The 15,036-nt window shown below is 37.1% G+C and overlaps 1 protein-coding gene across 1 annotated transcript in view; it reads left to right on the top strand.

The window, feature by feature from the left end:
- Positions 1 to 9,558, top strand: part of LOC110464256 (propionyl-CoA carboxylase beta chain, mitochondrial-like) — a 122,014-nt gene extending 112,456 nt beyond the window's left edge. Inside the window, exons 13-17 of the mRNA XM_021519366.1 lie at positions 1,048 to 1,155; positions 1,746 to 1,846; positions 2,358 to 2,456; positions 4,083 to 4,179; positions 6,923 to 9,558. Coding sequence (XP_021375041.1) covers positions 1,048 to 1,155; positions 1,746 to 1,846; positions 2,358 to 2,456; positions 4,083 to 4,179; positions 6,923 to 7,044 — 527 coding nt within the window. The 3' untranslated portion in view covers positions 7,045 to 9,558. The remainder of the gene's footprint in view (positions 1 to 1,047; positions 1,156 to 1,745; positions 1,847 to 2,357; positions 2,457 to 4,082; positions 4,180 to 6,922) is intronic.
- Positions 9,559 to 15,036: the final 5,478 nt, after the last annotated feature.

The following is a 15,036-nucleotide window of genomic DNA, read 5'->3' as shown; positions in this document are numbered from 1 at the left end:
AGTCTTGTTGTTTGTAGGCTGACTGGAGTTACTCACTTGTATATAAACTTGTTGTTTGTTGTTTGTAGGCTGATTGGAGTTACTCACTTGTATTTAGATTATTTGTTTGTTGTTTGTAGGCTGACTGGAGTAACTCACTTGTATATAGACTTGTTGTTTGTAGGCTGACTGGAGCTAATCACTTGTATACCGACTTGTTGTTTGTTGTTTGTAGACGGACTGGAGTTACTCACTTGTATATAGGCTTGTTGTTTGTAGGCTGACTGGAGGTACTCACTTGTATATAGGCTTGTTGTTTGTAGGCTGACTGGAGGTACTCACTTGTATATAGGCTTGTTGTTTGTAGGCTGACTGGAGCTACTCAGTTGTATACCGACTTGTTGTTTGTTGTTTGTAGGGAGTTACTCACTTGTATATAGAATATTTGTTTGTTGTTTGTAGACTAACTGGAGTTACTCACTTGTATATAAACTTGTTGTTTGTTGTTTGGAGGCTGATTGGAGTTACTCACTTGTATATAGGCTTGTTGTTTGTTGTTTGTAGACTGACTGGAGTTTCTCACTTGTATATAGTCTTGTTGTTTGTAGGATGACTGGAGCTACTCACTTGTATACCTACTTGTTGTTTGTTGTTTGTAGACTGACTTTTGTAGACTAACTGGAGTTACTCACTTGTATATAGAATATTTGTTTGTTGTTTGTAGACTGACTAGAGTTACTCACTTGTATATAGATTATTTGTTTGTTGTTTGTAGGCTGACTGGAGCTACTCACTTGTATACCGACTTGTTGTTTGTTGTTTGTAGACTGACTGAAGTTACTCACTTGTATATAGACTATTTGTTTGTTGTTTGTATTCTGACTGGAGTTACTCACTTGTATATAGACTTGTTGTTTGTTGTTTGTAGACTGACAGGAGTTACTCACTGTATATAGACTTGTTGTTTGTAGGCTGACTGGAGGTACTCACTTGTATATAGACTTGTTGTTTGTTGTTTGTAGACTGACAGGAGTTACTCACTTGTATATTTTTGTTTGTTGTTTGTAGGCTGTCTGGACATCAACGCCTCGGTAAAAGGAGCCAGATTTGTTAGGTTTTGCGATTCCTTCAACATTCCTGTCATCACATTTGTTGATGTTCCAGGATTCCTTCCAGGTAACATAGGAGATCACATTAAAAGTGAAAATATTCGTTTGATGTTTTAACTCCTACTGTATTTATTGAAGTCAACATATCTTTGAAAATGCATTTCAATGCCTTCTGTTGAACTGTAAAAAGAGGGATATTTGCGTGGTGCCCAAATTTTGTGGTTTCCCAAAAAAACACCATTTTGTGGTTCCATGAATTCATTGAATATGAGTAGTTACTCAAACGGAGAATTGCTTTACATCAAACTTGTAATAACAATTGATTAATCAGATGCATTTCAATCCTTTCATTTATTAATTATCTTCCAATCTTGATACTTTTGCTGTATGATATACTTTGAAAACATGTGTTGCCACGCAATGAAACAGACAATTTTGGCGAATCAATAAGGTATTGTTTTCTATTTGTTGACAAGTGATGTTACTGGGAAGCAGGTCAGGATTATCCATCAGATTTGGAATTTGACATCAAGGCATGAATGGTCTTGGAATAACAGTAATCTTAACTAGGCTTAAAAGTTTAATGGAAAGTTCTGATCACATTCTGACTGGAAGAGGTCGATCGTTTTAGAGACTATATGTATAAATGTATTTTAGGTACCTCCCAGGAGTACGGAGGAATTATCCGACACGGTGCCAAGCTGCTGTATGCCTACGCTGAGGCAACGGTGCCCAAGATAACTGTGATAACCAGAAAGGTTGGTCCTTATTTTATGATACTATCGGTTCTGATTCTAATGACACAATTCAACATCCTTTAAATAATTTTCAACATAAACATGCTTATCCTGCATATTATTGTGAAAAATATTCCTGTACGAAGTGCAGATAACTATTTGTCCAGTGTTGTTGGTCCAATAACAATTTATGTCTTCACTTCATTTAAAAACACACCGAGCGTCTAGTGGAGATTGGTAAAGACTTATCAGTAACAGTTACCAGCTAAACAGATGATGCATGTTGGTCATTCCACAACATGATTTGTCAGTTAATCCAGTCAAAATTCCATATTGCTTTATATGTATTCTTTGTATTATTTTACTTTGTCGAATAATAGTTAAAAGAATAGTTGTGTTAATGCTCTGGTGACCATTAAGGCCCATTAGCCTCTTGTTGTCAACATGAAGATGTATGGTGGATTGGGTTTATATAAAGTAGATTGGAATATAGGTGATACAGAAGTAACAAGATGATATTTCTCTGTGACAGGCCTATGGTGGTGCGTACGATGTGATGAGCTCCAAACATTTACGTGGGGACACCAACTATGCCTGGCCCACTGCTGAAGTCGCTGTCATGGGAGCCAAGGTAAACTGTGGAAAGATCAATTTGAAATAAAAAAAATCTTTTACGATAATCATGAAACAAGCTATAGACTTATATTTATTGATCTTGTTTGGCCCGGATGGAATATTGCAACAGGTCTTAACGTTAGAGGAAAACTAAAGTACCTGGGGAAACCTACATGGTCAGACAAATCACCCTGCATGGATCAGGCGATAGAACCCAGGGCGTCTTAATAAAAGGCTGAATGAGTGCTTACCACTGTATCACACTGCCATCTGAACATTTTGCCTTGCCAACCACGGAAGCTGAAATCCTTCAACATGTAACTTTTAAATGTAAATTGTATATTAAGAAGTTTGTGTTGAAGTCTACATTTGTCAAAGGTTAAGGTAAAGAAGTCAAATTACTGTGTCTGGTAGCTGTTGGAGCTATGATGCACTTAGCATCAGGGTAGGTTTGATTGTTGTACAAGATCATGTTCACAGTTAGCTGCTAGGGTTGGGTACAAGGTCAAGTTCACAGTTAGCTGCTAGGGTTGGGTACAACGTCAAGTTCACGGTTAGCTGCTAGGGTTGGGTACAAGGTCAAGTTCACGGTTAGCTGCTAGGGATGGGTACAAGGTCAAGTTAACAGTTAGCTGCTAGGGGTGGGGACAAGGTCAAGTTCACAGTTAACTGCTAGGGTTGGGTACAAAGTCAAGTTCACGGTTAGCTCCTAGGGTTGGATACAAGGTCCAGTTCATGGTTAGCTGCTAGGTTTGGGGACAAGGTCAAGTTCACGGTTAGCTGCTAGGGTTGGGTACAACGTCAAGTTCACGGTTAGCTGCTAGGGTTGGATACAAGGTCAAGTTCATGGTTAGCTGCTAGGGTTGGGTACAAGGTCCAGTTCACGGTTAGCTGCCAGGGTTGGGTACAAGGTCAAGTTCACGGTGAGCTGCTAGGGTTGGGTACAATGTCATGTTCACAGTTAGCTGCTAGGGTTGGGTACAAGATCAAGTTCACGGTTAGCTGCTTGGGTTGGGTACAAGGTCAAGTTGATGGTAAGCTGCTAGGGTTGGATACAAGGTCAAGTTCACGGATAGCTGCTAGGGTTGGGTACAATGTCGAGTTCACGGTTAGCTGCTAGGGCTGGGTACAAGGTCAAGTTCACTGTTAGCTGCTAGGGTTGGGTACAAGGTCAAGTTCATGGTAAGCTGCTAGGGTTGGGTACAAGGTCAAGTTCACGGTTAGCTAATAGCACACTTACGATACAGCTGGGGTTTGACTACCCCATTGGGCATGAAAAGGTACAGGGTCACCTGCCCAACAACGTGGGTTTTCTCCAGGTAGTGTGTTTAACTTCCTCAGTAAGACTCTCTTTCTCAAACAACAAGATTTGTACATATAGGTGAAAAACCTGTTTCTTAATTGTTGTAAAATTAAATTTATATTTATAAACTGATGTATCTATCAGCACTTCACACATTCTGAAATGCTTCTGCAATATGTAAGGCTGTGTTTGGGGGCTTGGAGTGGGTAATCATTCAAATAAACATTATCTAACATTATTGTGACTGCAAACAGGCACATTATGCACCCTTATGTTCTTGTTATAGAAATATTTTATTCAAAAGAATTTGTGTTGAATCTCTTTATTGTTCATTAACAGGGAGCAGTGTCCATCATTTTCCGAGGAAAAGACCAGGAGAAGAATGAAGCAGAATATGTAGAGAAGTTTGCCAACCCCTTCCCTGCTGCAGTAAGAGGTACCATCCTCCCAATACAATACACTTTCGTTCTTATGGTATTTTCTTTACAAAAGCGATTTTATTTCCTTCCATTCTCTCTACTACAATTTCATTTATCTGCTTTAATCTTTTAATGTTCCCCATTGAAGTGATTTCATTTTTAACTGAGCCTATATTAAGAGACCACCTATGTTAAGATACCACCTGTGTTAAGATACCACCTATGTTAAAAGACCACCAGTGTTAAGATACAACCTGTATTAAGATACCACCTGTGTTAGATACCACCTATGTTAAGATACCTCCTGTATTAAGATACCATCTATGTTTAGATACCACCTGTATTAAGATACAACCTATGTTAAGATACCACCTTTATGAAGATACCACCTGTATTAAGATGCCACCTGTGTTAAGATACCCCCTATGTTAAGATTCCACCTATATCAAGATACCACCTATATTAAAAGACCACCAGTGTTAATATACCACCTGTATTAAGATACAACCTGTATTAAGATACCACCTGTGTTAGATACCACCTATGTTAAGATACCATCTGTATTAAGATACCACCTATGTTAAGATACCACCTATGTTAAGATTCCACCTATATCAAGATACCACCTATGTTAAAAGACCACCAGTGTTAAGATACCACCTGTATTAAGATACCACCTATGTTAAGATACCACCTATGTTCTGATTCCACCTATGTCAAGATACCACCTATGTTAAGATACCACCTATGTTAAGATACCTCCTGTGTTAAGAGACCACCTTTGTTAAGATACCACCTGTGTTAAGATACCACCTATGTTAAGATACCACCTATGTTAAGATACCACCTATGTTAAGATACCACCTGTATTAAGATACCACCTATGTTAAGATACCACCTGTGTTAAGAAGCCACCTATGTTAAGAGATCACTTGTTGGACTGTATTTTGTCAATCTGTGAAAGTTTAATACATGTGGATATATAAAGCACATGCTTTACAAATGGAAATTATTATGGTGGTGAAGTGCTCATATTTTTTACATAAAGTAAATTAGCTCAAAAATACTTATAAATATTATAGATATATAGAATATTATAAGACAATATTTTTGCAAACATTGTTTGCGCAGAACAATTAATCTCCCCTTTCTTGCGTGTATGGTGAATAAATCGTAAAAGGTTTCAATGTCATTATATTGCCTTTCCACATTGCGGCATCAGAATTTGTGACGTCACATCATTGTTGAGCCATTATGATGTCACGCCACGAGAAACGGGGTGCAAGATTGAAATTTCTTACACTCCTTTCTTACCACCCTGGCAGCTCTATCTTACACACGGAAATGAGAGAAATTGATTTCTTAACCTAGCTTGTCAATGCCAGAATTCCCACACAGTGATCAGTTTAAAGAGACAAAATGTAAACCTTCTCATAGGTGGGCATGTTTACTTTTACCGTAGGAGATTGAGTAAACCTTCTCACAGGCGGGCATGTTTACTTTTACTGTAGGAGCGTGAGTAAACCTTCTCACAGGCGGGCATGGTTACTTTTACTGTAGGAACTTGAGTAAACCTTCTCATAGGTGGTCATGTTTACTTTTACCGTGGGAGCTTGGGTAAACCTTCTCACAGGTGGGAATGTTTACTTTTACTGTAGGAGATTGAGTAAACCTTCTCATAGGTGGTCATGTTTACTTTTACCGTAGGAGCTTGAGTAAAACTTCTCACAGGTGGGCATGTTCACTTTTACAGAAAGAGCTTGATTAAACCTTCTAACAGGTGGGCATGTTTACTTTTACAGTAGGAGATTGAGTAAACCTTCTCATAGGTGGTCATGTTTACTTTTACCGTAGGAGCTTGAATAAACCTTCTCACAGGTGCGCATGTTTACTTTTACCGTAGAAGATTGAGTAAACCTTCTCACAGGTGGGCATGTTCACTTTTACAGAAAGAGCTTGATTAAACCTTCTCACAGGAGGGCATGTTTACTTTTACGGTAGGAGCTTGAGTAAAACTTCTCACAGGTGGGCATGTTTCCTTTTACCGTAGGAGCTTGAATAAACCTTCTCACAGGTGGGCATGTTCACTTTTACAGAAAGAGCTTGATTAAACCTTCTCACAGGAGGGCATGTTTACTTTTACTGGAGGAGCTTGAGTAAACCTTCTCACAGGTGAGCATGTTTACTTTTACTGTAGGAACTTGAGTAAACCTTCTCATAGGCGGGCATGTTTACTTTTACTGTAGGAGCGTGAGTAAACCTTCTCACAGGCGGGCATGTTTCCTTTTACTGTAGGAGCTTGAGTAAAACTTCTCACAGGTGGGCATGTTTCCTTTTACCGTAGGAGCTTGAGTAAAACTTCTCACAGGTGGGCATGTTCACTTTTACAGAAAGAGCTTGATTAAACCTTCTCACAGGAGGGCATGTTTACTTTTACCGTGGGAGCTTGGGTAAACCTTCTCACAGGCGGGCATGTTTACTTTTACCGTGGGAGCTTGGGTAAACCTTCTCACAGGCGGGCATGTTTCCTTTTACTGTAGGAGCTTGAGTAAGCCTTCTCACAGGTGGGCATGTTTCCTTTTACCGTAGGAGCTTGAATAAACCTTCTCACAGGTGAGCATGTTTACTTTTACTGGAGGAGCTTGAGTAAACCTTCTCACAGGCGGGCATGTTTACTTTTGCGTTGGAAGCATGGAAATTATTGATGTACCATTGAAAATGTATCCTTGAGATGAAATCAGAATTTTTTCTTACTTTCAGGTTTTGTGGATGACATCATTGAGCCAAGGACCACTAGAAGAAGAATTTGCCAGGATTTAAAAGTTTTAGCAAATAAGAAATTGTCCAATCCTTGGAAAAAACATGCCAATATGCCACTTTAAACATTTTCTGTGACTGAAAAGATTTTCCGGTGGTCATGTTTCATCATGCTAGTGACTTTGCCACACTTCCACCAGAGATTAGTATATCATGTCTACTTTTATGATATACTACCTTCATTTTGTAATGTCAGAAATATTTTGAAGTGCAGACGTATTTATTAGATGCAAGTAGATTCAGGTTTTGAGATTAAGAAACAAAATTGATAATTTTCACTCATCACTTGCTGGGTATGGGTGTGATAGAGGTTTTGTCAGTCAATATGGATGAACTATAATTCTGAGGACAATAGCTCAAAACTATCTACCAGAAGATAGTCAGATTAGGTTTTGTCAGTCCGTAGGCATGAACACTGTATATTTGTAATGCTCAAGGACAATAGTTCAAAACTATCTACCAGAAGATAGTCAAATTGTTGAACTTCATTGCTTCGAACCTTAAAGAAGCATATTATACTGTAGTTAACTCATTCACCCCTGACATTTCATAATGAACTATTCCAATCTTTGATTTGGATGAGTTCAAATGTGTCTTCAGGGGTGAATGAGTTAAGCATTGTCAACCATATCATCCCATATCATATTCTCGGGGTTCCATGCACTGCACCCTAAATCTAAAATTTACAAGAAGACTGCATGAAAAATATTGAATGCAACAATGTATTGATTTCATAAGTTTTCTATATAGACACAATAATTATTTTAAAATTATAGTCGGGGAAGTGTTTGTGGTAGTTAGATTTGTTTGCCTAGCTAAGGAGGGCAAATCTACCAATACATCAAACATTAGTAAACAACATGCATAGCAATTAAACATGAAGGGCAAAATTGACATTTGGCAAATAATTGGATGGTTCTGGCGAAGGGCGAAAGTTTGACTGTGTATGTAGTTTGGAAATATAATGAAATTATAATTTTGAGGGATAAAAGATGGATTGTTTTCAATTCAAATACTTTGAGTTGATACACTTTCATAGTGCAGAGATCATTTACAAATGTTAACAGATATATTTATAAGTTTTCTACAAAGAAAACATGCACTTCTGTGTTTGCCTTACCTCTTGTTCATGATGGAATATATATGACATTTAAGTCACACGATGTAGCCAACGGGACAGCTACCGAGATAAATGGAGGTAGTGTAGCAGGGAATCCTGGGATATATTGATACCTGTTTACTGTGATATATTCACTTTCTGTTCCACCACATCAGAGAAGCCATTCAATTTGGTAAATCGCATCCCCTTACACCGTGCTCATAACATCAACCTTGATGGGTTTTGTTGGTTCTTCTTATTATTATGCACATCATGTTTCAAACATTTTTACTTTAATCATGTGAAAAGATATTAGGTGAACATAATGTTTTTTAAAGTTTTTTAAATTTACATAATTTGAGCTAAAGATGGTAAATAGATCAATCTCCTGTTCCTCTATATTATGTAGAACTAAGGGGGAAATTTTAGATTACCTGTTACATAAATATTCTTTTTTAATAATATACTGATGCTTCTGTAATGATTAACTGGACGGAGAAACCTCACGTCTGGCCCGTTATATAATATACTGATGCTTCTGTAATGATTAACTGTACAGAGAAACTTCACGTCTGGCCCGTTATATAATATTCTGATGCTTCTGTAATGATCAATTGTACAGAGACACCTCACGTCTGGCCCGTTATATAATATACTGATGCTTCTGTAATGATTACCTGTACAGAGACGCCTCACGTCTGGCCCGTTCAATCGTTGCTTTTAGGTCAATTATGGACCAAGTACTGCTGCTAGGCTAGCATGCTTATGTTCTTTTATGAGTACAACATGGCGCAGGACATTCTTTGACCTTGCTTTAATTCTTCTTAAGTATGGGAGCACCAGTTCTTCAAGACACATTGCCTGTTTATTATACCTATAAGTTATATATACAGTATGCACCTGTGAAAACAAGTATTAGTAAAGTGACTTTTAATCCGAAATCTGAGACAGTGATCTGGGTTATTAATTGTCCAAGGTGATCTCAGATGGAGGTTTAGCTTACAGTAAACTTCAAATTTTATAACCTGGAATATTCCCTTTCTAAATACAGGTAGATACCATCATGTGAAAACAGGTCCTGTTCCTTTATGAGGAACAACCCATTTGTCTGTTTTTAAATGTAACATTTTCGGGTATAAACCCTGGCGGACCTGCAAACATTGATGCCGACCTTGCAAGGCTTTGTTAAGGCTCATCTGAAAGCAGCATCAGATTACTAGGTCTGACCTTATTTCCTAAACGAACAACCGTTTAAATCGCGATAAAAGACATTGATCCAGGTATTGTGTCATTAGAGCAAACTTTTCCTTTTGATATTTACATGTTAGTGGAGTTGATATACAGAATGTATGAAGCTGTTGTTTGTGTGCACTGAGAGGTCGGACTTGGTGGTGTGATTCTGATGGTCATTATCCATCAGAAGTTATTTGTGTGTGTTTTATCATAAGTGAGATATTAAAGTTTGATTGTCGAAGATTTTCATAAGAATTTGTTTTAATTTGTTTACTCCGAGTAAAATCGGTCCCACCTACACTATTTTTTATTAACAACACTATAATGTAACACCATCGTCAGATTATCACTTCAATGTTTTATATTAACAACACTATAATGTAACACCATCGTCAGATGATCACTTCAATGCTTTATATTAACAACACTATAATGTAACACGATCGTCAGATGATCACTTCAATGTTTTATATGAACAACACTATAATGTAACACCATCGTCAGATTATCGCTTCAATGTTTTATATTAACAACACTATAATTTAACACGATCGTCAGATGATCACTTCAATGTTTTATATGAACAACACTATAATGTAACACCATCGTCAGCTGATCACTTCAATGTTTTATATAAACAATACTATAATGCAACACCATCGTCAGATAATCACTTCAATGATTTATATTAACAACACTATAATGTAACATCATCGTCAGATGATCACTTCAATGTTTTATATGAACAACACTATAATGTAACACCATCGTCAGCTGATCACTTCAATGTTTTATATAAACAATACTATAATGTAACACCATCGTCAGATGATCCCTTCAATTTTTTATATAAACAACACTATAATGTAACACCATCGTCAGATTATCGCTTCAATGTTTTATATTAACAACACTATAATTTAACACGATCGTCAGATGATCACTTCAATGTTTTATATAAACAATACTATAATGCAACACCATCGTCAGATAATCACTTCAATGTTTATATTAACAACACTATAATGTAACACCATCGGCAGATGATCACTTCAATGTTTTATATTAACGACACTAATGTAACACCATCGTCAGATGATTACTTCAATGTTTTATATTAACAACACTATAATTTAACACGATCGTCAGATGATCACTTCAATGTTTTGTATTAACAACACTATAATGTAACACCATCGTCAGCTGATCACTTCAATGTTTTATATAAACAATACTATAATGCAACACCATCGTCAGATAATCACTTCAATGATTTATATTAACAACACTATAATGTAACACCATCGTCAGCTGATCACTTCAATGTTTTATATAAACAATACTATAATGCAACACCATCGTCAGATAATCACTTCAATGTTTATATTAACAACACTATAATGTAACACGATCGTCAGATGATCACTTCAATGTTTTGTATTAACAACACTATAATGTAACACCATAGTCAGATGATCACTTCAATGTTTTATATGAACAACACTATAATGTAACACCATCGTCAGCTGATCACTTCAATGTTTTATATAAACAACCCTATAATGTAACACCATCGTCAGATGACCACTTCAATGTTTTATATTAACAACACTATAATGTACCACCATCGTCAGATGATCACTTCAATGTTTTATATTAACAACACTAATGTAACACCATCGTCAGATGATCACTTCAATGTTTTACATGTATAACAATTAAGTGACTAATGTACACACACTCAAGCATAGCTAACATATTGTAGTTGTACACCATTGTGTACATTATGCTTTAACAGTAAATTGTCTGATGAAGGTGACATTTCAAATCGTATTTATATTATCACACATAAAAAAGTTCACTCATTGTGCTATATGAAACTGTACAATCCACACTTATCAACAACAAAGAATATGTTTGGAGATATGATTTCTGTTAAACAAAAAAGTTACTCTATTGGCTTAATAGCACCTTGGGTTATTTATGGGTTATTTAAGCGGGCTTTATTTTACATGTTTTTGACCCAAAATTTAATTTACATAGATAGTAATTTTGCATTCAAGATATATCTAAACCAAATTTTCGCTATGTGTTAGCACAGAGACAGGACCCTTGGCATAAAGTGTCAATAGTCAAACGAATAGGCTTTAATTATTACAGCATATTCCCCAGACAAGAGATCCCAGAGGGATCTTGGTGCCAACCATCTTACCATCTTCATTAGTTCTATGACAGTTTGAACTTTTCTCTTCTTTTCTCTTAACTGTTTGATCAGTTTGACTGTCTGCCATCTTAATCAGTCTTTGATTAACCTCAAAAGTTAATATGCACAACTATAAGGACCAATGGGAACCTACACATCAAATTTAAGAAAGATTCCTCCTTTACATTCTTAGAAATAGCGATAACAATCTTAAACTGTAACAAGATGTCTGCCTGTCTGCATCTTAGTTTTCAGACATGTCCAAAAATTTGAAATGCTTAACTCACAACCAAGAGGAACCCTTATGTGAAGAAAGATTCAATACGACCACCTGTCGCTTGTCTTGGTTTTCCAATAATCCCCAAAATTTGGAACTAGGAACCATGGGGAGCTTCATGTGAAATTTGAGAAAGACGTCCTGTATATTCTGAGAAATAACGCTAACAAACTTTCATTCTTAAATTCAAGATGGCTGCATGAAAACCATGGGAAACCTTCATGTGAAATTTGAGAAAGATCCTTCCCGTACTTTCTGAAAAGTAGCACTAACAAACTTGAACTCTCAAATTCAAGATGGCTGGCTGTAGGCCATCTTGGTTTTCCTTTCAGTCCCAACATTTGTTATTAGTAACTTGAAACAATGGGAAACCTGCATGTGAAATTTGAGAAAAATCCTTCCTGTACTTTCTGAGAAATAGCGCCAACAATCTTGAACTCATAAATTTCAAGATGGCTGCCTATCGGTCATCTTGATTTTGTGATCAGTCCCAAAAAGCAATATGCATAACAAGGGACCTTGGGGAACCCTCATGTGAAATTTGACAAAGATCCGTCTTGCACTTTCTTAAAAATAGCGCTATCAAACTTGAACCCTTAAATTTAAGATGACTGCCATCTTGATTTTGTGATTAGTCCCAAAAAACGATATGCATAACTAGGGACCATGGGGAACCTTCATGTGAAATTTAGAAAGATCCCTCCAGTACTTTCTGAAAAATATCACCAACAATCTTGAACTCAAATTCAAGATGGCTGGCTCTTGGCCATCTTGGTTTTGTGATCAGTCCCAAAAACGATATGCATAACTAGGGACCATGGGGAACCTTCATGTGAAATTTAGAAAGATCCCTCCAGTACTTTCTGAAAAATATCACCAACAATCTTGAACTCAAATTCAAGATGGCTGGCTCTTGACCATCTTGGTTTTGTGATCAGTCCCAAAAAACGATATGCATAACTAGGGACCATGGGGAACCTTCATGTGAAATTTAGAAAGATCCCTCCAGTACTTTCTGAGAAATAGCGCTGACAAACTTGGACTCCCAAATTCAAGATTGCTGGCTGTCGGCCATCTTGGTTTTGTGATCAGTCCCAAAAAACAATATGCATAACTAGGGACCATGGGAAACCTGCATGTGAAATTTGAGAAAGATCCCTCCGAACTTTCTAAGAAATAGTGCAAACAAAAGGCCTCTTGGTTATTCAGAAGAAGTCGTTTAAAGGTTATAAATATATTTGACCCCAGTGACCTTGAATATAAATCAAGGTCATTTATTTGAACAAACTTGGTAGCCCTTCATCCAAGCATGTTACTGGCCAAATATCATCACCCTAGACCTCTCAGTTATTTAGAAGAAATCGTTTAAAGGTTTTAAAGATATTTGACCCCAGTGACTTTGAATATAAATCAACGTCATTTATTTGAACAAACTTGGTAGCCCTTCATCCCAGCATGTTACTGGCCAAATATCATCACCCTAGGCCTCTCAGTTATTTTGAAAAAGTCGTTTAAAGGTTTTAAACATATTTGACCCAAGTGACCTTGAATATAAACCAGGGTCATTTATTTGAACAAACTTGGTAGCCCTTCATGTCAGCATGTAACTGGCCAAATATCATCATCCTAGGTCTCTCGGTTATTCAAAAGAAGTCGTTTAAAGGTTTTTAACATATTTGACCCCAGTGACCCTGAATATACATCAAGGTCATTTATTTGAACAAACTTGGTAGCCCTTCATCCCAGCATGTTACTGGCCAAATATCATCACCCTAGGCCTCTCGATTATTCAGAAGAAGTCGTTTAAAGGTTTTAAAGATATTTGACTCCAGTGACCTTGAATATAAATCAAGGTCATTTATTTGAAAAAACTGGTAGCCCTTCATCCCAGCATGTTACTGGCCAAATATCATCACCCTAGGCCTCTTGGTTATTCAGAAGAAGTTGTTTAAACTTAAAAGTTGACGACAGACGACGGACGGACGTCGTACCACGGCATAAGCTCACTCGGCCCTTCGGGCCAGGTGAGCTAAAAACTATCATGAGATGTGCGATACAATAGATTTTCAAACATCTTGTATTACTCTAGATTTATATGAATCGTTACAACCACAAAATCACTATTTTCTGACAACATTACAGTTTGGAAACAATACTTTAGACATTCATTGAAAAAATATTGTACACAAGGATTTTTTTTAAACCTGGTCAAGCATGATCTTGGACCCTTTAACTTTGACCGATGGCTACCAAAATGTCATTGGTGTAGATGTTACCACATTTGATTGATTGATTGATTGATAGGTTTTACGTCCGCTTCACTACCGAGTATTTCGGTTATCCAGCAGACGAAGAACAGAAAGGAAAATGAGTAGAAGGGATAAAGTATGGAGTAAAAGAGTACAGGAAGGGGATAAGTTAGAGAAGGGGCCTTCTGTCCTATATATATTAACTGTATAAGTCTAGTTTTTGTAAGACAGCTCCTATGCCTAATAATGCCTTAACCTAACACTCATCGCACCGCATCACCAAGTCAGGACCGGAAGTGAGGTACTGTGCTGCCTCCAGCCACACCAGCCCCTGCCTATTCTATGAATTTGGCTTGTACAATGTATGGGTAAAGAGGAAAAACGGGGAGGGTGTGTGGAGTTGGGGGGGGGGGATTAGTGTTATAGTTGGGTTATAACCTGTATTTAATCATGTATACACATATATATAGTATTTTACTCGATTAGACATAAGATTGTTGTGGGGTGGCAGACTCGTCCTTTTTATAAACAGAACTACCCGCCCGTGGTCAGAACACATACGTTGCAGCTTTCTTACATCAACCAGAAGTGAAATGTTTTAGGTTTTGAATAATTAATAAGAGTTTTTAGTTTTGAATATTAATTTAGTTTGTTTATTATTTTGAGTGATTGGATATTGTTGCTATTACACTATTCGCTGTGTTAGATAAACAGATATTGATTATTAGTTCATTATTCGTTTATCCCGTTATTCCTACCTAACTAATAGGTCCATATAGCACCATTGGCCTCCCTCCTTTACCCGCGCTAACCTTGTAGGGTTTGATGCGAATGACCGAGAGGACCTATTTTACGGGTCGTATTATACAGTTCATAGTGGTAATACAGTTCTATCCTATTTTATATCCACCGTTTAAGCTTTGAACAGTCTAAAAGCGGCATACCACTTCAGATTGTACATCGCCCCACGGCGATACATATATGTATCCATTTGTA

The sequence above is a fragment of the Mizuhopecten yessoensis genome, unplaced genomic scaffold (genome assembly GCF_002113885.1).
Source record: "Mizuhopecten yessoensis strain PY_sf001 unplaced genomic scaffold, ASM211388v2 scaffold10977, whole genome shotgun sequence".
NCBI classification, from domain to species: domain Eukaryota; kingdom Metazoa; phylum Mollusca; class Bivalvia; order Pectinida; family Pectinidae; genus Mizuhopecten; species Mizuhopecten yessoensis.
The sequence above is the reverse complement of the archived record's forward strand: the minus strand, read 5'-3'. Positions and strand labels throughout refer to the sequence as shown.